At 42.4% G+C, this 25,575-nt stretch overlaps 1 protein-coding gene across 15 annotated transcripts in view; it reads right to left on the reverse strand.

Moving 5' to 3' along the window:
* nav2a (neuron navigator 2a) overlaps positions 1-25,575 on the reverse strand; it is a 1,091,104-nt gene that overhangs the window by 349,891 nt on the left and 715,638 nt on the right. For 13 of the 15 annotated variants that reach the window (XM_072592781.1, XM_072592788.1, XM_072592778.1 and 10 more), the window contains exons 5-7: positions 22,436-22,706; positions 15,419-15,487; positions 11,969-12,117 (exon numbers count right to left, since the gene is read on the reverse strand). In XM_072592781.1, the coding sequence (XP_072448882.1) occupies positions 11,969-12,117; positions 15,419-15,487; positions 22,436-22,706 (489 nt within the window). The remainder of the gene's footprint in view (positions 1-11,968; positions 12,118-15,418; positions 15,488-22,435; positions 22,707-25,575) is intronic. The other 2 variants (XM_072592785.1, XM_072592776.1) reach the window with 1 other exon arrangement.

The raw sequence follows: 25,575 nt of genomic DNA on the forward strand, positions 1-25,575 counted from the left end.
CTGTTGTCTTGGATCGGTTTGTCTTGTGTACAGTTTAACAAAATACAAACAGGAGTGTCACACTGAGAGCTGGCTCTGGGGGAGATGGATCAGTGTCATACGTAAATAAAGGGGAACTTGGTGACAGAATACCAGCCTCTGTGATATTTCAAATACTGCTATGTCATTGCTGCCACATTAGGTTGCATATTTTCAGTTGCACAACATTATTTGATAGCCATATTTCCTACGGTATAAAAGAAACTACACTTCAAAAACAACCCCCTGGCTATAAGCCTCTTCAGGATTGACCAAGATTGTGAAACATTTTGCAGAAATCTACATCCTTTCTTTAACAATCATACAGTTTCATACATTTATCAGTAAATGAACCACAGATTCCATTACACAATCAATTTAAATGTCAAAAAATCTTTTATGACCTGATATGTCAAAAGAAGTCTCTGTGCAGTTTTCTATCTGGGTGAGTCAAGACCAAACAATTTTTAAAAATAGTATAACGTTTTCTCTCTGTATATCAAATTGCCTGGATATAGATCACATTACATTCAGTAATCTGTCTGCATTTATCTGTCGCTCGACAGTGAACTACCATGCCAAGTGTGGCCAGTAAGATTAAGATTCGATGACACAAGAGTTTTATCATATGAAAAGCAGAGATGATGGAAAAATGTCACACTCATGTGTCAATATTAACGCTGACTCTTCCGAATGCTTCACATTCTGATTATGACGAGACTCCAAACAGCTGTTCACACTAGTTTTCTTCATTATTTCATTAAGGAGACATCTTAAAATGCACATAGTTCCTAGGAGATGAATGCTTTTCTATTTTAACACAGAATAAGATTTTATTTTACCAGACTGGAGTGGCACAGTGGTTAGCATTATTGCCTTACAGTGCCAGGGATCTGAGTTCAATTTCAGCCTTGGGTGAATGTCTGTGTGGGGTTTGAACATTCTCCCTTTATCTGCGTGGGCTTCCTCCAGGTGCTCTGGCTTCCTTCAACTATCCAAAGTTTGGCCACGCTAAATTGCTCTGCAGTATTCAGGAATGTGCAGGTTAGATGGGTTAGCCAGTAAATGTAGGGTCTTGGGGGATAAGATTGGTTTCAGTGGGTGAGTCGACAGGCCAAGTGGCCTCTGTCTACATTGTAGGGATTAAAAAGATTTAAAGCACATGTCCATGTAGAAAACAGTTCGCTTTCAAAGTTTGATGGTCACTGATAGAGACAACCCTGTGGTGTATTTTAACTGTCCTACCTTCAACATTCCTAGTAGGATCAATAATTGGCCATATGTAATTATATCTTTGAAATGGATCTGCCTATAAACAAGTACAGAGTTTAATACAGAGTAAAACATATTCTTGAAAAGCAGTTCAATGGAAGGAATTGAGCCAAAGGAACCTGATGCAAGTTGGAAGTGGGCAGTTTGAAACGATGAAGCAAAAATTCTGCCTGCCCAGTGCAACTAGTTGAAGCAATCTGGGGGTCAGGTTTAATGGCTGTTTTAATGCAAATCCCATGGAACTGAAGCAACGTATAGAAAAATACTGTCACAACTGTGGATGCAATCTTCTAAAAGTCCAGGCAATTTTACAATGCAACACTATAAGACGATACCCTCAAACTTCAAATAAAAACATTGTGGTTCTGTTCACCGAGCTGGGAATTTGTCTTGCAAACGTTTCGTCCCCTGTCTAGGTGACATCCTCAGTGCTTGGGAGCCTCCTGTGAAGCGCTTCTGTGTTGTTTCCTCCGGCATTTATAGTGGCCTGTCTCTGCCGCTTCCGGTTGTCAGTTCCAGCTGTCTGCTGTAGTGGCCGGTATATTGGGTCCAGGTCGATGTGTTTGTTGATAGAGTCTGTGGATGAATGCCATGCCTCTAAGAATTCCCTGGCTGTTCTCTGTTTGGCTTGCCCTATAATGGTAGTGTTGTCCCAGTCAAATTCATGTTGCTTGTCATCTGTGTGTGTGGCTACTAAGGATAGCTGGTCGTGTCGTGTCGTGGCTAGTTGGTGTTCATGGATACGGATCGTTAGCTGTCTTCCTGTTTGTCCTATGTAGTGTTTTGTGCAGTCCTTGCATGGGATTTTGTACACTACATTGGTTACCAATATACCGGCCACTACAGCGGACAGCTGGAACTGACAACCGGAAGCGGCAGAGACAGGCCACTATAAATGCCAGAGGAAACAGCACAGAAGCGCTTCACAGGAGGCTCCCAAACACTGAGGATGTCACCTAGACAGGGGACGAAACGTTTGCAAGACAAATTCCCAGCTCGGTGAACAGAACCACAACAACGAGCACCTGAGCTACAAATCTCCTCCCAAACTTTCAAATAAAAACCGCAAGAACTCCGGATGCTGGAAATCAGAAGCAAACAAAACATTGCTGCAAATCAGAGTTAACAGTTCGGGTTCAGTGACCCTTCCTCAGAACTCAGAGTTTACTCTGATTTCTCTCCACAGGTGCTGCCAGAACTGCTGAGCTTTTCCTTCAGATTTCTAACCTTTGAAATGAAGAGTCTGACCATTTTATGTCATTGGATCGTTTAGATAGAGACTCAGCTCGAGGCTGAGCATCTGCTTTAATTGCAATGCACTTGCACTGTTTTCTGGCACATCATTATTTTAAATTCAGCATTACAAATTTATGCATATATTATTTTGTTCTGGGATAGAGTGACAGGTAGGTTTGGAGCTCGAATTTTCCAGGATCCCTTATCTACTTTAGGAACAGACTGCCTTGCTCCAAGTAAAGGTCAATTAATGACAAAAGGTCAGTGGTGACACACATTTAAGCTAGTAGGTTAAAAAATAACCTGAAGGGAACAGAGAGGGTTTCATTTTGAAGCAAAGCCAGTTATTCAGGCATTGCATGAAGTAGATTCAATGATAATTGTTTGGTCACATGGAACATTAACGTTGTTGTAAGGAGAGAAGAAATCGAAGCTCCCATTGAGCACTCATTACAACTAATATGCAGATTTGAGAAAAGGCTTAGGGAAAGAGAACATCAATTTATAGAAACAAGAAGCAGATGATGGAGTCATAGCGTCATACAGTATGGAAACAGACCCTTCAATCCAATTATGCCAACCAGACATCCCAATCAGACCGAGTCCCATTTGCCAGGAATTGTCCCACATCCCTCTAAGCCCTTCATACTCATATACCCGTCCAGATGCCTTTTAAATGTTGTATCTGCACCAGCCTCCACCAGCTCCTCTGGCAGCCCATTCCTTGCACGCACCATCCTCTGTGTGAAAAAGTTATAACTCAGGTCCTTTTTAAATCTTGCCCCTTTCCCCTTAAACCTATGTTCTCTGGTTTTGGACTCCCCCACCCTTGTCTACTTACCCTATCAATGCCCTTCATGATTTTACAAACCTCTATAAGGTCACCCCTCAGCCTCCGACACTCCACAGAAAACAGCCCCAGCCTATTCAGCCCCTGACTATAGCTCAAACCCTCCAAACCTGGCAACATCTTGTAAATCTTTTCTACACCTTCTTAAGTTTAACAATATCCTTCCTTTAGAAGGGTGACCAGAGTTATACACAGTATTCTGGAAGTGGCCTCACCACGTTTAGAATACTGATGACTGGCTGTGCCATCATTGGCACAAAGCTGCAGCAAAAGGAGTTAACTTTTTCTTGCACTGCTGTCCTGATGAGTGCAAAACAAAAAGCTTTGACTTCTTTCCTGCTTTAAGCAACATTTAATAATTTGCAGAAAGGAATTTGATAATTACATAAATATGATTTTTTTGCACGCCGATGGGGAAAGGGTGATGGGATGTTATTGGTGACGAACCAAGTTGGATAATTCATTCAAAGACTTAACAGGGGGCAAAACAGCCTCCTCCTGCACTCTCGCATCCAGTCTGTCAACGGCTCTGTGAAGCTGCCAAATGCTCAGCATCAACCTCATCTGTAATAATGTCCATAAGGTCTTAGTCCCCTTCTCAATATCGATCCATGTCATGGTGACATTGGCCAAAATAAAGGAAAAGAGGGAGGACAGTAAAACAGTGTAGATAATAGTTTGCAAGTGTCAAGTTGCTTTTCTCTCTCAAACACACTATCACCCTCTACTGGCAGAAGTGAGAAGGGACCCCGTACTTTCACTGATATGAAACTGAACTTTGCACTCGAGCGTATCCAAAGTTAAAAATCACACACTACCAGGTTATAGTCCAACAGGTTTAATTGGAAGCACTAGCTTTCGGAGTGACGCTCCTTCATCAGGTGGAGCCTGATCCAAAGTTTTGTTATTCCTTCGTGTGAAATGTGCATTGGCCATTGCAAGTCTAATTAAATACAGCCTCAAACAATTTGTTTTTGTAAAAAGTACTTGGAAAAGAGAGAAGTCCAATACATAAAAGGAGCTGTCTTGATGTGGTGAAGGTGGTAAAACAGGTTGGGAGAGTAGATATTAAAGCAAAGGCTTTATCAATAGGGGTATAGTATGGAAGAGTAAAGAAGCTGCAATGTACTTATATAAAACACTAGTTGACCCCAAATGGAGTATTGTGCACAATTCTGGTTGCCCTGCTAGAAGAAGGAAATTGTCAAATTTGCGAAGGTTCAGAAAAGATTTACCTAAATTGGAGGTACAGTGGACAGTGAAGTAGGTTATCTAAGATTACAAGGGGATGTTGATCAATTGCACCAATGGGCTGAGGAGTGGCAGATGGAGTTTAATTTGTATAAACGTGAGGTAAAGCATTTTGGTAAAACAAACAAGGGCAAGATTTATACAATTAATACTGGGTAGTGTTGTTGAACAGAGTCCCCGATGGGTTCAGATACATAGTTCATTGAAATTTGCGTCAAAGATAGGAAGAATGGTTAAGAAGCCGTTTAGCATGCTTGCTGTCATTGCTCAGACCACTGAAGAGAGGAGTTGGGACATCATGCTGAGGTTGCATAGGACGTTAGTGAGGCCACTTTAGGAGTAAAGTTCTGGTTGCTATAGGAAGGATATTATTAAATTGCAAAGGGTTCAGAAACGATTTACCAGAATGCTGGAAAGCAGGGGTAAAGTGGGACTAGAGGAATGGCAGAGTATTTTTGGAAGTACAGATTCTTCTATACTGTATGGAACTCAAAATCACAAGAGGTCTATATAGATTAATCAGAGAGAAAGATACTCATGAACGAGAGAGCACAAAAAGTTTAAAGTAGTTGGTCAAAGAAGCAGAGGCAATATGAGAAACACCTTGCTCACATAGCACGTGGTTAGGATTATGGAATCTGCTGCCTAAAGCTGTGGTGCAGGCAGAATTAATCAAAACTTTTCAAAGGGATTTAGACTGTTATCTGTAAAGAAAGAATGTGCAAGACTATGGAAAGGCGGCTGAGAGATGGCATGAAGCGAAATGATCCCTTGGAGAGCTGACACACATACAATGGGCCAAATGGCCTTCCTCTGGGTAATAACAATCCTGGCATTCGGTGATCTTGAAAGGTGCACTGCAAATACTTTCCACTCCTTCACACATATTATATCCAGACAATGTATTACATTTTCAGTTCCTTGCCAAAGATACATTTTCCTTTTACTGGAGCCTTTGACTTTTCCCTGAAATACATTCCCATAGGTATCAGGGAAATGTTGTACAAGTGTCTATTTTACATATGTGGGAACTGTCACTGGACTTTGGCAAATGCTTGACAACAGACAGAGCACAACTAAGTTCACAGCCATCCCCATGCTCAGAGCCCCCTTGTGCATTTCCAAGAGGGGTCACAGGTGCAATGAAAATCAGCAGATGTTTCCCTTTCAAAGGAAGTGCGATCACTTTGCAGGATTCTGGAGACCAATGCCCCGTTCAGGGAGGGTCCTGGGCCATGCCAGGACTTTCTGACCTCGGGTAGCGAGGTCAATTGTCTTACCCATACCAAAGGCACAGCTGAAATCAGCTAACTCAGTGCAAACTGGGCATCAAATATGGAAAACCCCCCTACACTGGAAGACTGAAATAGAACTGTTAGCTCAGTGTCAATTCAGCACTGTTTCTCATTTTTTTGCATTGCCTTTTTGATTTCTCTGGATCAGTAATTTACAGTCACAAAACTTAAAAGCCAAAGGTGATAAGGGAAGCTTTAAAACCCACAATTGGACTTTGTATGTAGACAGAAAGTGCTTCTGCAATTATAAACAAAGCAATAGAGACCCAAATCCAGCGTATAGCTCCCAAACTCAGCACCTAGTATTTTTTGCAAGAGGTGGGGGTTGTGGCAGGTAGAATGGGGTCGGATTTCAATTTGCACATCAAGAATATTAAAGTGCTGCTGTCTTGGACTGAGTCGAGAGTGGGGTGCTAGAAAAGCTCAGCAGATCAGGCAGCATCCAAGAAGCAGGAGAATTAACGTTTCAGGCATAAGCCCTTCATCAGAAAATGGTCTTATGCCGTAAACATTGATTCTCCTGCTCCTTGGATGCTGTCTGACCTGCTGTGCTTTTCCAGCACTACACTCGCAACTCTGATCTCCAGCATCTGCAGTCCTCACTTTCTCGTGTCTCAGACTGGAATCTATTTTCAGTGGTGAGCTCCCCATGGCTTGTACGCTTTGCACCCAGTAGAAGAAGGTCAATAGCTGACAGATTTCCTTGTAGAAGGAAGGTATCACTTTGGAGTGGTATCATAACCTCTGGGATATGGTCTCAGAACACCTTTAGCAGCAAGAAGTTGCCCTTTCGAATAGGTTAGGTGCCCTCTGGGATTGCTAAAAGCAGTCAGGCCTGTGTATAAAAATTGTGTACACTCATTTGAACTATCAAAAGGACCTCTTCAGTTCAAAGAAAGAAAGAAGAAAGAATAATACTACACAGGAACAGGCCCTTCAATCCTCCAAGCCTGTGCCCTTCCATACTAAAACTGTCTTCACTTACAGGATCCATTTCCCTCTATTCCCTTCCTATTCTGTACTTGTCCACCTGCTTCTTGAATGCTGCGATTGTGTCTACTTCCACCCCCTCCTCTAACAGCGTGTTCCAGGCACTCACTACCCTTTGTGTGAAAAACCTCCTTGTAAACAGCTCCCTTCGCACCTTGAACCTGTATCCCCGAGTAATGGACCCCTCCACCCTGGGAAAAAGCCGATACTTTCCACTCTATCCATAGCCATTCATAATCTTATAAACTTCTATCAGCTCACCCCCCAACCTCCAAGCCAGGAAACATCTTGGTAAACCTTTTCTGCACCCTCTCCAAAGCATCCACATTCTTCTGGTAGTGTGGTGACCAGAGTTGTATGCAACATTAGATTAGATTAGATTCCCTACAGTGTGGAAACAGGCCTTTCGGCCCAACAAGTCCACACTGACCCTCCGAACCCACCCAGACCCCATTCCCCTATATTCACTCCTGACTAATGCACCTTACACTACAGGTAATTTAGCATAGCCAATTTACCTGACCTGCACATCTTTGGACTGTGGGAGGAAACCCACGCAGACATGGGGAGAATGTGCAAACTCCACAGACAGTTGCCCGAGGCGGGAATTGAACCCGGGTCCCTGGCACTATGAGGCAGCAGTGCTGACCACCGTGCTACCCACAATATTCCAAGTGAGGCTGAACTAAAGTTCTATAAAGCTGCAGAATAACTTGACTACCATATATTTAATGTCCCTTCCAATGAAGGCAAGCATGACATAGCCCTTTTTTACTACCTTATCTACCTGCACTGCCATCTTCAGTGATCTGTGGACCTGCACATCCAGATCCCTCTGCATATCAATATTCCTAAGGGTTCTGCCACTCACTGTATAATTTCCACCTCTACTTGACCATCCAAAATGTATGACCTCATATTTTTCTGGAGTAAACTCCATCTGCCATTTTTCTGCCCTTGTCTCCAATTGATCTATATCCTGCTGTATCCTCTGACAATCCTCCTCACTACCCGCAACTTCACCAAACTTTGTAATGTCTGTAAACTTACTAATTAGATGAGCTAATTTCCTCCAAATCACTTCTGTGGATCACGAATAGCAGAGGTCCCAGCACTGATCCCCGTGGAACATCATTAGTCACGGTCCTCTATTCTGAAAAGCATTCTTCCACCGCAACTTTCTGTCTCCTATGACAAAGCCAGTTCTGTATACATCACACCAGCTCACTCCTGATACCATGTGACTTCACCTTTTGTACCAGTCTGCTATGAGGGACCTTGTCAAAGGCTTTCCTGAAGTCCATGTAGACACTACCAACCAGTTTTCCCTCATCAATCATAGAACATAGAACTTTACAGCGCAGTACAGGCCCTTTGGCCTTCGTTGTTGCGCAGATCTGTGAAAATAATCCGATGCCCATCTAAGCTATACTGTTCCATTATTATCCATATGTATTCCAATGCCCATCTAAATGCCCTTATTGTCGGCAAATCTACTACTGTTGCAGGCAGGCCGGCCGTTCCAAACTCTTACTACTCTCTGAGTAAAGAAACTACCCCTGATATCTGTCCTAAATCTGTCACCTTTCAATTTAAAGCTATATCCCATCTTGTTAGCCTTCACCAACCTAGGAAAAAGGCTCTCACTGTCCACCCTGTCTAACCCTCCGATTATCTTATACATCTCGATTAAATCACCTCTCAACCTTCTTCTCTCCAACAAAAATGGTCTCAGTTCCCTCAATCTTTCCTCGTAAGACGTGACCTCCACACCAGGCAACATTATTGTAAATCTCCGCTGAACCCTTTCCAAAGTTTCCACATCCTTCCTATAATGCAGTGACCAGAACTGTACGCAATACTCCAGGTGCAGCCTTACCAGTGTCTTGTACAGCTGAATCATGACCTCGTGGCTCCAAAACTCAATCCCCCTACCAATAAATGCCAACACACAATATGCCTTCTTAACAACCCTATCAGCCTGGGTGGCAACTTTCAGGGATTTGTGTACCTGGACACTGAGATCTCTTTGTTCATCGACACTGCCAAGAATCTTACCATTGCCCAGTACTCTGCATTCTTGTTACATTCTGAAGTGAACTACCTCACACTTTTCCACATTAAACTGCATTTGCTGCTTCTCAACCCAGCTCCGCAGCTTATCTATGTCCCTCTATAACCCCCAATATCCTTCAGCACTATCCACAACTCCTCCAACCTTAGTGTCATCCGCAAATTTACTAACCCATCCTTCTATGCCCACGTCCAGATCATTTATAAAAAGGACAAACAGCAGTGGCCCCAAAACAGATCCTTGCGGCACACCACTAGTAACTGAGCTCCAGGATGTCTTCTTTCAGCCAGGCAATTTCTGATCTAAACCATTAAATTACCTTCAATCCCGAAATTCTGTATTTTGTGTAATAGCCTACCACGTGGAACCTTATCAAATGCCATACTGAGTTCATGTGCACCACATAACCACTTTACCTTCATCGACCTGTTTTGTCACCTTCTTGAAGAACTCAATAAGATTAATGAGGCACGACTTTCCCTTCACAAAACCAATCATCTTCATCATCTCCTCAAAAACCTTAATCAAGTTAATGAGGCACAACTTCCCCACACAAAACCCTACTGTCTATCGCTATTAAGTCCATTTGTTTCTAAACGTGTACAGATCTTGTCCCTGAGAATCTTTTCCAATGATTTCCCTCCCACCGACATGAGGCTCACGGGCCTGTCATTTCCTGGATTATCCATGTTACCCTTCTTAAACTGCGCCTGTGGTCAAAGAGGGTGTAAAAATGCCTGTTAATGCTCCAATAATCTGCTCTCTCACCTCACTCAATATTCTGGGATAGATCCCATCAGGAACAAGGACTCACCTACCTCAGTGCTTTTTAAGACACACATCACCTCCTCCTTTTTAATAGCATCTTGGCTTAGAAATTCCCTGTCCTGAGATCATCCTCCACCAATTCCATTTGTTTAGAACCTCACCAATCTCTTCTGGCTCCACACATAGATTTCCTCCTTTGTGCTTCAGTGGGCTAACCCTTTCCCTGGATACGCTCTCAATTTTTATATAAGTATAAAAAGCCTTGGGATTCTCCTTAATCCTGTTTGCTAACAACTTTTCACGACCACTTTTATCCCTTCAAATTCCATGTTTATATTCTTTCTTATTTTCCTTACATACTTCAAGGGCTTTGTCAGTTCCAATCGTCCTTATTATGGGGTTGACAACCACCTGATGAAGGAGCGACGCTCCGAAAGCTAGTGCTTCCAATAAAACCTGTTGGACTATAACCTGGCGTTGTGAGATTTTTAACTTTGTACACCCCCGTCCAACACCGGCATCTCCAAACTATGCAAGCAAGATAGTTAAAACCATGACTCTGAATATTTGAAACAAAAAGCCACCTGCAGTGTTGAAAAAAAAATCAGTGCTTGCTATTTCATTCTTTCCACTGTCATAAACTGAGAATTATACATCCAGGATTAGCTCTGGATAACTGATTTCACAGCTTTTCATTATCATGGTGGGGTACCTGTCGGTTCATAGTCTGCCAGCTCCAAGGTAGTTATAAACACTTTGAATTGGGACTATTAATTCAAAGATTAACTTTAAAAATAATTAAACATGAAAGATAGATGAGATTTTATCAATGAGAGTGTTGTTTTTCAAAATAGTGAGCTCATTATTCACAATTTATTTAGCCTCAGTATGTTTCCTGAGGTATGGCCATGATGGATAGCATGGTAAAGGCAAGTGCAAATGGTGATGGTTCTCAGCTGACACAAGGACCATGGGGCATAGATTAGCAGGAAACCTATCAGGGGCAGTGGGTAAGTAGTGACTATGAAGTGATGTGGCTGGCAGATGGGAATGTAGAATCTTGGGGTAGGCGAAGGATGTAAGTAACGAGGGCAAGAAGGTGGTCAGTTAACTTATTTCTTTTCCCATTGCTCTGCAACACGTCCTTTTCCGTCCCCACCAACCTCTGCATGTTTTGCAAGGTTGTCTGCCAGAATTCCTACAAGACTCAGCCATAACCACACCCCATCCCAGGGTGCTTTCAGCTGCACTGGGTTTGCAGAGCCCAGAATTCTCCCAAATCTGTGCTCGCAGCCAGAAAGCAAAAGTTCAGACCATAGTTTCAACTTCAATTTATAAAACAATCTCCACATCCTCAGAATGCCCAAAGTGTTTCCTGAATTTCATAAATTCTGAAGAAGGGTCACTCGACCCGAAAAGTTAACTCTGTTTCTCTCTCCACAGATGCTGCCAGAACTGCTGAGCTTTCCAGCAAATTTCTGTTTGTATTTCAGATTTCCATCATCTGCAGTTCTTTCATTTTTTTTGTCATGAATTTTTGTTGTTTTTGTCAGAAAGATGAACAGCAAACCCAAACTTATCAAAGCAGCCCATGTCACTCAACAAAAATATGTAGCAAACAAACCGCACTCAAAAAGCTCTATCATTTGCAAACAAGTAAAGATAAGTCAATCTGCTTGGTTGAGGAACAATTAATTGGTCAGGACAACAGTTTCTCTTCGCAAAGCAGAATACTGGCAGATGCTAGAGATCTGAAATAAAAGCAGAAAGTGCTGTACAAGCTCAGCAGGCAATACAGCATCTGTGGACACAGAAACAGTTAATATTTCAAGTCCAATATGACTCTCCTTTGGAAGCACACTGTAAAATAGTTACAGGAGTCGAAACATTACTTCTGTTTCTCTCTCCACAGATGCTGCCAGACCTCGTGAGCTTCTCCAGCACATTCTGTATTTTTTAAAGACATTCTGAACCCGTGCTTGGAATTGTGCCACAGCAGCTTTTATATCTGCCGGAGCAAGGAGACAGGACTTGATTGTCATTCATTCAAAAGACAGCACTGCAGAGAGAGGAAGACTGCTTCGGACTGCACTTAATGGTATTCCACTCTCATGTCCTTGCATGGGGTGACAGGGTTTAAACTGAGGTAAGACTAAGGAAAATGGAACCCAACTGGCACCTACAATGTGAATGTACAAGTACTAATGGTTGTACCTTTCTCATTACTTGCCGCTGGGTTGTGAGCAGATTTGGATTTATCAAAGTTGTTGAAGCTCTGACTGCGCCTGTTGCTTGCACTGGTGCATACACGAGCCTTGTTGTCGCTGCCAGCAGCTGACAATCTTGTAGTGGGGGCTGGAAGCCTGGAGACAAACAGATAAAAAGAGGAAATAGTGAGCTCAACTTAGAATAAGAAATAGTGGACCCAACTGAAAACAGTAAATAAAGAGCCCAACTGAAAATCACTGGCACAGGACAATACCACAAGAAACAAAACTGTTATCGACAGAAAACTTGAACAAACCAAACAGCACACACTGGGTTCTGAATTGCGGCTGATTTCCCAACAATGGCATCAACACAGTCCTAAGATCAGGGGGTGGAAATCAAACCACAGGGCTATTAAAAATGCTTGAAGGAACTAAAATGAAAGCTCTGAGAAAATGCACACAGAGTTAGTGAATACAAATCTGGTTCTGAACTTAACATTGCTGGCAGACCAATTAATAACTCAATTCATAAACACAGTCAATTAACTGAGCTTTCTCTGCTTGTAAAAGAAACAAGAATGGGAGGGCACAGGTTTAACATGATGTGCAAAAGAAGCAAAGGTGATATGGTGAAGAAAAAACTTTTTCACACAACGAGTAGTTAGTTAGTGGAATGTATTACCTGGAAATGTTGTGGAGGCATTCAAGATGGGCATTGGATAGTTATTTAGATACAAATGGCATGCAGAGATATGGAGAAAAGGCAGAAGATTGGCAGTAGGTAATGCAGCCAAACCAGATAATAGACCTTGTGCTAGCACAATGAACTGAATAACTTCCTAATGCATCATAATGATTCCGTAATTCCGTAAAAACACTTGGAAGGTGATCTTGACCTTTATAATAAAGGAAATGGAAGAATCTCCCGTACCATGGCATTCAGGTTTTTAGATAAACTGAGACTCTGCAAATTGTATAAATTCAGGTTACTGAATGTGACAATACTAAAGACCACTCACTACCAGCTTAATTTCATACTCTCAGCAACTTTTGAAGCAAGCCTGAGGGAGTATGGGAAAGGACCTGCACTATAATATTCTTCAGCTTGCTCTGCAACATCAAAGGATCAGTGTTTGAACTCTGGCCACTAATACACGTTTTCAATTTATACCCAAGCTGGTTGACCTCCTAATAGTCAGAAGGAAATTGAGAAACAAATTTGGAAGGAGATTTCAGTTATCTGTAAAAATAATAGGGTGGTTATGGTCGGGGAGTTTAACTTTCCAAACACAGACTGGGACTGCCATAGTGTTAAGGGTTTAGATGGAGAGGAATTTGTTAAGTGTGTACGAGAAAATTTTCTGATTCAGTATGTGGATGTACCTACTAGAGAAGGTGCAAAACTTGACCTACTCTTGGGAAATAAGGCAGGGCAGGTGACTGAGGTGTCAGTGGGGGAGCACTGTGGGGCCAGCTACCATAATTCTAGTAGTTTTGAAATAGTGATGGAAAAGGATAGACCAGATCTAAAAGTTGAAGTTCTAAATTGGAGGAAGGTCAATTTTGATGGAATTAGGCAAGAACTTTCAAAAGCTGATCGGGGGCAGATCGTTGCAGGTAAAGGGACGGGTGGAAAATGGGAAGCCTTCAGAAATGAGATAACGAGAGTCCAGAGACAGTATATTCCTGTCAGGGTGAAAGGAAAGGCTGGTAGGTATAGGGAATGCTGGATGACTAAAGAAATTAAGGGTTTGGTTAAAAGAAGGAAGCATATGTCAGGTATAGACAGGATCGATCGAGTGAATCCTTAGAATAGTGTAAAGGCAGTAGGAGTATATTAAAGAGGGAAATCAGGAGGGCAAAACGGGGACATGAGATAGCTTTGGCAAATCAGGTTAGGGCGAATCCAAAGGATTTTTACAAATACATTAAGGACAAAAAGGTAACTACGGAGCGAATAAGGCCCCTCAAAGATCAGCAAGGCGGCCTTTGTGTGGAGCCGCAGGGAAATGGGGAGATACTAAACGAGTCTTTTGCATCAGTGTTTACTGGTACATGGAAGAGGCTGGAGGATTTGAGCTATACGGAGAGGTTGAATAGGCTGGTGCTGTTTTCCCTGGAGCGTCAGAGGCTGAGGGGTGACATTATAGAGATTTATAAAATCATGAGGGGCATGGATAGGATAAACAGGCAAGGTCTTTTCCCTGGGGTAGGAGAGTCCAGAACTAGAGGGCATAGGTTTAGGGTGAGAGGGGAAAGACATAAAAGAGACCTAAGGGGCAACTTCTTCACGCAGAGGGTCATACGTTTATGGAATGAGTTGCCAGAGGAAGTGGTGGAGGCTATTTCAATTGCAACATTTAAAAGGCATTTGGATGGATAGATGAATAGGAAGGGTTTGGAGGGATATGGGCCAAGTGCTGGCAGGTGGGACTAGATTAGGTTGGGTTATCTGGTCGGCATGGACAAGTTGGACAGAAGGGTCTGTTTCCATGCTGTACATCTATGACTCTCTGGTTGATGTCATATTTGTGATGAGATAACACATACATGTGGCATTCTGGTACATCAATAACACCCAACTTATCAATTAAAACAATTAAAATGTTAAACTGCTTCTGTACTTTTACAATGCTGAAGACTTTGAGACAGTGCTATCCACAGTTCCTGCTCAGGGTTGTGTACTGAGTAAGCATGAAACCCAGTTAAGCCATCAATAAATGGAGCTTTGAGTCACACAGTGGATGTGCATCTTCATACACCTGCAACCTCACCAATTTCCCAAAGGATCCACAAATTTATTAAATATGCAGCTGCTGTTTGAGCCTCAGCTTCGCCCAGGATCAGACTCAGATGCAATCTCAATTGTGAAGTTGCACAGTTTGATATCTGACTGACAAGCACCATCATGGCTAATCAATAAGCTGAGGTCACTCAGGTGAAGTATCAGACAGTGATGAGCAGGGGGAATCAATCAGTTCAGGGGCTAAGTGGGGTAATCGGTAGGAGGTATGCTCAATATTTTACCACACTTCAACCGAATAGGATACAATTTTTTTCAAATAAAGTAAAATACTCTGGTGCCTGAAAATCTGAAATAAAAACAGCAGAAATCAGCAGGTCTGACAGCAATCCGTGGGCAGAGAAACAGAGTTAATCACTCAAGTCTAGCATGGACTTGGGACTCAAAGCAAGGCTTTGGAGTTGAAACATTAAATCTGTTTCTCCTTCTATAGGTCCTGAGTTTCTCCAGCAATTTCCCTGTTTATTATTGCAATTTTTTCAAATGGGTAGGTACAGGTGGACGTATACCTACTGTTAATAGCACTACATTAAAGATGACGGTGCAAATTTAGTAAGTTAGGCAAATGCTTGGCCATGCATGCACAGTCAAATCAGACACCTCTAATGCTAGAAGCGATCAGTGGGCTAAAAGCAAGCAACACCAGCTGACCTAGAGGTCTTTCTTTGATTGGGCGCATATCTTGTGCTTTTGCTTTGGGAGGATAACCTGGATGACACACTGCGACAAAGAAGAAGAAAGAAGAAAGTGATCATGAATAAAGGATAGAGCATGAGAGTACAGCAAGACCAAAGAACATGCAACATGAACCTTTATCGCACTTCCATCACTTCAATGCTCAAATTTTCGCTCAATTCAACCTGAGACATCATAAGCCATGAAGCAAACACTACCCAAATATTATATACATTGAGATTGTACAACAGAGTGGCCATTCTGTCTTCACTGGAAGTACAAAGAAGGGCAAATAGTTTGATAATTGACCTATAATAGAAGTCCAAAAATGCCACTGCTGTTTATGCCAAGGAGCCTCCAAGCCAATCAAGGAATGATGAGCTTGACCCCAGAATGATGTCTCCAGGGATGATGTCTCTAGAATGATGTCTCCTGACTGATGTCTCTAGAATGATGTCTCTGGGATGATGACTGCAGAATGATGACCCCAGAATGATGACCCCAGAATGATGACCCCAGAATGATGACTCCTGAATGTTGGCACAAATTCTGAAACAAAGGTGGATCCATTCAAATTGAAAGGAGAAACATGAATTCATGGTGAGGATGAAACTTCTTTTTTGTCGAAGATGGTGAACAAATGGAGTAGTCTGCACAGAGGAGCAATGAAAGCAGAAAATGTTTGAAATTTAACAGGACAACAGTTACATTTTTCTAGGATGACGATAATTGAACCTGTGGTGTTAGTACATTGGGCATATTTAATCCTATATAATTTGATATTCTAAGTCAATTAGAGCATAGATGGAGGAAGGTTTGATAATGTAAGTTATTAATGAGAAACCTTGATGCCCTGGAACAAATCCAAGACTCACAAAGGGTTGGGAGGAATTTCATAATGAAAGTTTCTTTGTGAAATTGACACATCTCTATGTTCCACCAGTAAGAGTTAGGCATTGCTGGGGGATGCACAAGTCTGCACCAGCTCATGGGCTGGACAAATAAAAATGTGCACTGATGCTTTTTCCTGATCTTCATTTTTGTACTCTTTGCAGTGCAACATCTTATAAAGAGAAACAGTGTATTACCATTTAACACACCATCCATTGGAAAAGGAAAACCAAGCACGGTGCAAAACTGACTGACTTTTTTCATCAGTGACAAGTTAAACTTGGAGTTGAATTCCCAAAAGTCGACAACATGCTTTCTGATATATTTCATGTCTTGTAGACAGCTACCTGAGAAAAACATAGTGCTCTGATATCTTGTACTTTCGAATAAACCTGTTGGACTTAATTTGGTGTTGTGTGATTTTTAACTAAATGTAGAATAAAGAGGAACCTTCATGCTGAGGAGCACTGCCCAAGCAATATGGTTTGTCTGAGCATAGCATCAGCCAAATACAATGCCAAACAGTGGCTTAATCTCCTCCACTAACTAGATAGATGTTAATGAGAAAACAGATGCCCATTCAGAGCTGGGGGAAAAGAAAGTCAGAAAATTAAATCAGCTTTGTATCTGCCTTGTGCACCTCCCAACAGGGAAACAATTCTAGTTTAAAGCTGGAACATATCAATTGATCATACTCTTAAATTCAGTTCGTTGCTTAAATTGAGGGCAAATACAATTAGGCGAAGAAAGAAATCATCTCATAAATAGACTGGTGGCTCTCCTACTCAGGCCAACAAGAGGCTGGAAAATATAGACATGCATAGGAACTTTGTTGTTCTTGTCAGGAAGTAACTGAAAGCTAAAATGAATAGCAGGCTATTGGAATGTTAACCTTTATTGCAACAGAATTTCAAGGCAGGAGTAGTGAAATCTTCCTTTGGTCATATAGGAGCTTCTTTAGACCATATCTGGATTACTGTGTGCAGTTTTGGTCTCCTTATCTCAGGGATGATATCATTGCTGTTGAGGCAGTGCAACAAGACTTGTTCCTGTGATGGTGGGACTGAGTTATTGAGAGAGACTGGGCTAGTATTCTCTGGAGTATGGAAGAATGAGAGGTGATCACATTCAATGTATAAAAATGCTTAAAGGGATAGACAGGGTAGACCAAAGCAAGGTTTGTCTCTTGGTTGGGGAGTCTAGAACCAGGGGCACAATTTAAAAATAAGAGGGAGGTGTCTCTTAGGTCCGAAATGAGGAAAATCTTTGTTTTAAACGAATGTACATCTTTGGAAGTCTACCCCACAGAGTTATAGAAGCTTAGACTATGAGTACATTTAAGTAGAGATTTAGAGATTTCTGCTGACCAATGATGTACCAATGGTTATGGGGATGGGATGGGATGGGTAAAAAGCGTTGAAGTGCTCAATCAGCCAAAATCATATTGAATGGCAGAACAGGCTCCATAGGCTGTGTAGCCTACTTTCTATGTTTCCATGATTGTAAGATCCTAGATTTCACTTTCAGCATACCCATGTCTGGGAGAGCTGAAATATGAGTCTGTAATAAGAAAGAAGATCCTCCTGCTTCCTCCCTCTTGAATAACACACACGTTGTCTATTGCCAAAGGCTCCCTCCGAGATACTGTAACGCAGATGTTGTTAAACAACTGTGACCATAAAAATTGACAAACTTCCAGAATGTTAGTGCTGCAAAGTTATTTCATCCCAACACGATCTCCTTGTGTTCAAGGAGTCATGAATTGCTGTTGGAGGAGGAAGAAACATAGGCAGTGGAATGAACCAATGCATTAAGAAATAATATTTTTAATTTCTTCAGCAACATCAAGATGAAAATTTAACCTTACAAAATTCATTCAACTTACTAAGAATGTGACACTTCCCTTGAAAAACATGATTGAAATGTATTAACTTACCTCTAAACTAGTTAAAGTAACCCTGATTTAGTGAGGTATGCAACCTGCCAGTAACAGCATGTGGTAGATCTGTAAGTATCACAAAATCATTCAGAATACAAGAAGCCCTTCAGCCCATCAAGTCTATCCCACCAAATATATAATACGTCCTGCTTTCTTGAAGAAGGCCCATGGCCTTTAATGTTATGACGTGTCAAGTGCTCGTCCAAGTACTTTTTAAAGGTTGCAAGGTTACCCTATTCAACTACCCTCCCAGATAGTGCATTCCAAAACTCCACCACCCTCCGGGTGAGATTATGTTTCCTCAATTCCCCTTTTGACCTCTTGTCTTCCACTTTAAAATTATGTCCTATTGTTCTTGACCCTTTGACGAAGGGGAACAGCTGCTTCCTATCCACTCTGTCCAAGCCCCTCACAATCTTACACCCCTCTATCAAGTCACCACTCAGCCTTCTCTGCTCCAATGAAAACAACCTGAGCTTATCCAGCCTCGCCTCATCACTGAAATGCTCCATCCCAGCAATGTCCTGGTGAATGTCATCTGCACCCCTTCCAGTGCAATCACCTCCCTCCTATAATGTGGTGGTGCCAAACTCATGTTGATGTAATCTAACATGACTTAAAATGGAACCAGCATTCAGGATGTCAGGGCTAAAAGAACCCACAACCTGTGGACCAGGTCTAAGCATCAAGGCACATTTAGTGATGGCAGAAAATGAAACAATTCACTAGCAATGGAGACCAACAATTGGAACCAAAATACAAGGTGAAGTATTTGCAACCAACTTTAACCACAACTGTCAAGCAAATGATCCTCTGTGTCATTTGTGAGAGCGATTAATTTAAGAGAAGGCTGAGGTGATGTTTTTGTTACCTGAAAGACCTCTCCAAATCTGTGCACTTGTTGCAACATCTTTAGATTAGATTAGACTAGATTAGATTAGATTACTTACAGTGTGGAAACAGGCCCTTCGGCCCAACAAGTCCACACCGCCCCGCCGAAGTGCAACCCACCCATATCCCTACATCTACCCCTTACCTAACACTACGGGCAATTTAGCATGGCCAATTCACCTGACCTGCACATCTTTGGACTGTGGGAGGAAACCGGAACACCCGGAGGAAACCCACGCAGACACGAGGAGAATGTGCAAACTCCACACAGAGAGTCGCCTGAGGCGGGAATTGAACCCGGGTCTCTGGCGCTGTGAGGCAGCAGTGCTAACCACTGTGCCGCCCAAATCCAGAAACTGCATTTAACCAAATGTGGCATCAAGGACCCCTGGCAGCTGACATTATCCTCTCGACAGCAATTCTTCAATCCAGAACCTTCCTCTCTAACTGCTCCTAGGACCACTCCAACAAATACAGCAGTAGATACCTCACCGCCATCTTCTCAAGGCCAATTAGGTTGTCCCAGCCGGTGAAGCCCATGTTGCCTTGAATGATGAAATAAAAATCCATTGGCCTTCTCCAGAATTCCTCCGTATCACAATGTCAGTCTTCAGCCAATTCGATTCACTTCACATGATGGCAACAAATAGTTGAAGGCTCCAGATAAAGTCAAATACTCGCTATAGTGCAGATGATGTGCTCCATACCAAGGCACACCCCCAGCCAAGAAACATTGCCCAGGTTCACAAAAGCAGGACAAATGCAAAGCAGCAAATTACTGCCCTATCAGTCTTCTCTCATTGACAATGTGATGAGAGATGCTGCCATGCACTAATCACTCAGCAACAGTGCGCTCTCTGATACTTGTTTTCAGTTCCACTAAGCTCCAGACCCATTGCAGCCTTGCTCTAAAGATGGACACGAAAGTTGGGCTTCACAGCTGATGTGAGAATGACTACTCTTCACACTGAAACTGCATTTAACCAAGTGTGGCATCAAGGACCCCTGGCAGCTGACATTATCCTCTCGACAGCAATTAGAACAAGAAAAGCTAGTTCAGCTCATGGTGCCTACATCCCATGAACACACAACAGAAAAGTCTAACTTCTTGGACAATTACAAAACTTGAGATAATATTACATCACATTTTAAAGTCAATATTTTATTCTTAAACGTAAAGGCCAGTTACTGCTTTATACCTGCTCTAATTACATCTCCAAAATTTACTCTTTATCCGCCATTGAGTCACAGGAGTAAGGCATTTTATTTTGAACATCCCTGGCTGTCTTGAATGGCATTCAATGGAAATAGGGGGTGGGGTGGTTCAGTTGCCATCGCAACAGCCAATGAGAACCCAGCATTGCTTCTTCACACAAAGGCCCATCGAATGAAGGTGCTGTTCATGCAGTTTGGGCAAAAGGTGGGCCACCTCAGGAATCAAGGACCTCCCGGAGAAGGAACAGTCCTAGTGATTGGCCTACTAGCACACTCATGTGGTTGCTAGATCCCAGACCAGTGACGGCAGGAGGCTGGTCAAAGGGTGCAAGTTTTGGGGAGGTGGGAGGCAGATGACTTGATGGGTATGGGGCTGAAGAGTCAGAGTCAATATACTTTTGAGTATATTGTGTACATTGGGAAGGGTAAGGTGTTCTTGCAGTAAATTCCTGCCTTCCAATCTGTGTCCCTTGATCAAGAACTGAGTGATTTGAAGGAGGGAGGGATGCCATTCTCTTTCCCTGGAACGGCATCAATAAACCTGCCACATTTTCACAACTTTCCCTCATGGGATTTGAACTCACAGGCTCCAGTAGCATGACCACAAGAGGAAGGCAGCGCACTATCAACTGGGAAGAAGATGGTGCAGCGCATTATATCTGAATCTTTGTCATGTTATTATTTAAGAAAAAAACACCAGAAGTAATCCCTGCTATTGTTATTTGAGTTGGTGCTTCAAAAATGAACAATATATTGCCGTTTCGCTCCTTTGTTCAATTTGTTGTCAAATTGAATAAAAATGGATGATACAGTTAGAAAACACAGATTTAAACTGATCTGAACACCCTTATTAAAATTTAATACTCTTATTAAAATTTAACACCCCTATTAAAATTTAACATCCTTATTCAAAGGGTACAAATTATTGACACAATCAGGCACATTGACACAAACTACACCCAAAATTCCTTCAGTTTATGAATTGCCTTTTTAAAAAGATTTCGACTCAGATATCTTCGATGTAAAGATATCAGGAATCTGCAGAGTCAGCCAGCATTTTAGAAGACAATTTTGTATAGAGGTTTTACTTTCAATACATTCCTTATTGGATTGTATTGAAAACTAGCAATCACCTATAGAATTAAAAAGAGCTTTATCTCAAAAACAAATTATTAAATATCTATTTCATCATTTGTGAGTAACCTGATTTTAACTAGTGCAGAACCTTTTGCTCCTTATAGTTGTGAACGGTAGTTAGGTTCATTGTAAAGAAAACCCAACATTCTTAACAGTGCCTTTGCATATAAAACTGAAATGTAATGGTTCAGAAATTAGTGCAATTTGTGGAAACAGGCGATGTGGTGACTAACTTGTTCCATGAGCAGTGCTGGCCACGGAGTCCATCACTTTTGAGTATTGAGTATATTGAGTACATTAAGCAAAACTGCACAATATTTATTTTGTAAAGGTGGCAAAGTTGATATTTTTGAGTAATGTCTTCAAAGCTTGAGTGTGATTTCAGCACCAAAGGTGAAGTGTGGAAATGTGTGTGGGATGTATTTGGAAATGTGGATGTGCGTGGGATGTAATTATGTCTAATATCCTGCCTGCTTCACAACAGAACTATGCAGAAGGAAACCAGCATGCACAACTTGTCAATCAGAAATTTCACGTCTACATAGTACTTTTCATAGAAACACTACATTGTGAAAGCAGGTCATTTGGCCCATTGAGTCCACACCCACCCCCTGAAGCGCATCTCGCCCAGACCCTAAAACCCTGCAGTTACTATGATTAGTCCACCTTGCCTGCACATCCATGGACACCACATATGGCCAATCCATCCAACCTGCGCACCTTTGGACTGTGGGAGGAAACCCACGCAGATACGGGGGGAGCGTGCAAACTCCACACAGACAGCAGCCTGAGGGTGGAATTGAACCCGGGTCTGTGGTGCCGCGAGACAGCAGTGCTAACCACTGAGCCACCCTGTGGCAAGGTTTCAGGCTTTCAAATAGTAAAGCAACCCGGCGTTCAACTTAAAACTCAAAGCAAACCTTGACTGCATTTCCAGCTGGCCTTTCTGTTGGCACTGTTGTTGTACTTGTTGGTGAGGCTGGCTGCAGGGTGTGGTATGCTGCTGTTGCTGGGTGCCAGCTTGATATTGATGCTGAGAGTGATGATGCTGGGGCACCTGCTGTGGACATACAAGTGAAGATGGCTGTTGTTGTTTTTGCGTCTGCTGTTGCTGTTGCTGTTGCTGCTGCTTATATCGTGAAAGACTGAAGAAGAGACCCAAGATGGCTTTCAAATTTCCATTTCGGATTTCTGAAAGAGACCAAACATGAACAATTCACCGCAAAGTTTCACAAAACAAGAAAACCTCAATTCATTTATCTCTGCTAAAAATTGTCAAGTGACCAGATAATTTTGTAAAAGCAAAATACTGTGGATGCTGCAGATCTGAAATAAAGTCAGAAAAAACTGGAGAAAGTCAGCATTGAGAGAGAAATAGAGTTAATATTTAAAGTCCAATATGACTCTTCTTTGATTGATTGATTGATTTATTGTCATGTGTACCGAAGTACAGTGAAAAGCATTGCTCACGAGCAGTCCAAGCAGATCACAGTAAGTAAGGATGTACAGATCGGAGGTTGTAAAAAAATTTAAGACAGAGGCATGCAGGTTACATTGCACAGGGTGTGCGCAAGGTGAGATCAGCGGTAACAAGATCAGCATTATTTGGGGCGAGAGAGTCCATTCTTCAGTCTAATAACGGCTGGGATGAAGCTGTTCCTGAACCAGATGGTGCATGTGTTCAGGATTCTGTATCTTCTGCCTAATGGCGGAGGTTGTAGGATAGCATTATCGGGGTGGGATGGGTCTTTGATGATGTTAGCAGCCCTTCTGCGGCAGTGAGCCATGTAAATGGAGCCCACGAATGGGAGATTGGCTTCCATGATGGCCTGGGCCATGCACACAACCTTTTGTAATCTCTTACTGTCCTGAGCAGAGCAGTTGCCGTATCAGGCCGTTATCCACCGGATAGTATGCTTTCAATGGAAGTCTTTATGTAATGGCTCTCATTTCTCTGGATTGTCCACACAACATCCACAAATAAATCTGCTCTGATACTTCTCAACTTACATTTTCTGACAGCAGCTGGTGGCATTATTTTAATTTAAACTTTCCCTTTAAAAAATTAAGCACTGACAACTATATGGTTTATTGCACATTGAATTAGCATTCACATAGCATCAAAGTTTAGGATTTAAAGAGCTGACTGAAACTCACAACCACTTCACTGTGACTACCTACTTCTACCATCTCTTTCTCTACTTTCTGGGATACGATTGGAAGACCACAAGGATATCCCAAACACCCTGATTCAGTATTCTTGATCCGGGGGGGTGAATGGATCATTTTATTGGAGGGCATCAAAGCTGAGTGCTATCCAGCTCTCACCCTCTCGCACAGCCTGTGCTGGCCCTCTTTCATTTTCACGGAGTCAGCAAAATGTTTCAACAACATGGGGTTCATGGCCTCTCATGTGTTTTGAATCCTGATCTGAAAGTGAAAATCTTTTGAAAGGTAAATTCAGAATTTCTTGCCCATGCCTTCCATGCCAAGCCATGCTCTTCCACCTACCTTCATGGCTCCTCACACACTTTACTTCAAGCATTACTAAGGCTGAGAGCCGAGATGTCCATTGGAACAAAGAACAAAGACAATTACAGCACAGGAACAGGTCCTTTGGCCCTCCAAGCCTCCGCCAATCCAGATCCTCTATCTAAACCAGTCGCCTATTTTCTAAGGATCTGTATCCCTTTGCTCCCTGCCCATTCATGTATCTGTCTAGGTATATCTTAAATGACGCTATCGTGCCCACTCCACCACCTCCACTGGAAATGCAATCCAGGTTCCCACCCCTCTCTGCATAAAGAACTTTCCACGCATATCTCCCTTAAACTTTTCCACTCTTACTCATGACCCCTAGTAATTAAGTTGCCCATTCTGGGAAAAGGCTTCTTGCTATCCACCCTGTCAATACCTCTCATGATTGTGTAGACCTCAATCAAGTCCCCCCTCAACCTCCGTCTTTCTAATGAAAATAATCCTAATCTACTCATAGAGTACTTTGTAGCCAGCACTCTCCATACCAGGCAACATCCTGGTGAACCTCCTCTGCAAGCTCTCCAAAACAACCACATCCTGCTGGTAATGTGAGGACCAGAACTGTACGCAGTATTCCAAATGGGGCCAAACCAAAGTCTTATACCACTGTAACATGACCTGCCAACTCCTGTACTCAGTACCCCGTCCAATGAAGGAAAGCTTGCTGTATGCCTTCTTGACCACTCTATTGACCTGCACTGCCACCTTCAATGTACCATGGACCTAAACAACCAGATCTCTCTGCACATCAATTTTCCCAGGGCTTTTCCATTTACTGTATAGTTTGCTCTTGAATTGGAATTTCCAAAATACATCATCTCACATTTGCCCAGATTGAACTCAACCTGCCATTTCTCTGCACAACTTTCCAATCTATCTATATTTTGCTGCATTCTCTGACAGTCCCCTTGACTATCCACCAATCTTAGTGTCATCTGCAAACTTGCTAATCAGACCACCTATACCTTCCTTCCAGATCATTTATGTATATCACAAACAACAGTGGTCCTAACATAGATCCTTATGGAGCACCTCTGGTCACAGTTCTCCATTTTGGGAACTCCCTTCCACTACTACTCTCTGTCTCTTGTTGCCCCGCCAGTCCTGTATCCATCTAGCTAGTACACCCTGGACCCCAGCCTACCATGGGGAACCTTATCAAACACCTGACTGAAGTCCATCTACAGCCCTCCCCTCATCAATCAACTTTGTCACTTCCTCAAAGAAATCTATTAAGTTGGTAAGACATTACCTTACCTGCACAAAACCATGTTGTCTGTCATCTGATAAACTCATTTTCTTCCAAATGCAAATAGATCCTATCTCTCCAAGTCTTGTCCAGCAGGTTTCCTGCTACTGGCATCAGGCTCACTGGTTTATAATTATGTGGATTATCCCGGCTATCCTTCTTAAACAAGGCACAACAATAGCAATTCTCCAGTCCTCTGGGACCTCACCCCTGTTCAAGGATGCTGCAAGATATCTGTTAAGGCCCCAGCTACTTCCTCTCTCACCTCCTTCA

The sequence above is a fragment of the Chiloscyllium punctatum genome, chromosome 22 (assembly GCF_047496795.1).
Source record: "Chiloscyllium punctatum isolate Juve2018m chromosome 22, sChiPun1.3, whole genome shotgun sequence".
Classification (NCBI taxonomy): Eukaryota; Metazoa; Chordata; class Chondrichthyes; order Orectolobiformes; family Hemiscylliidae; genus Chiloscyllium; species Chiloscyllium punctatum.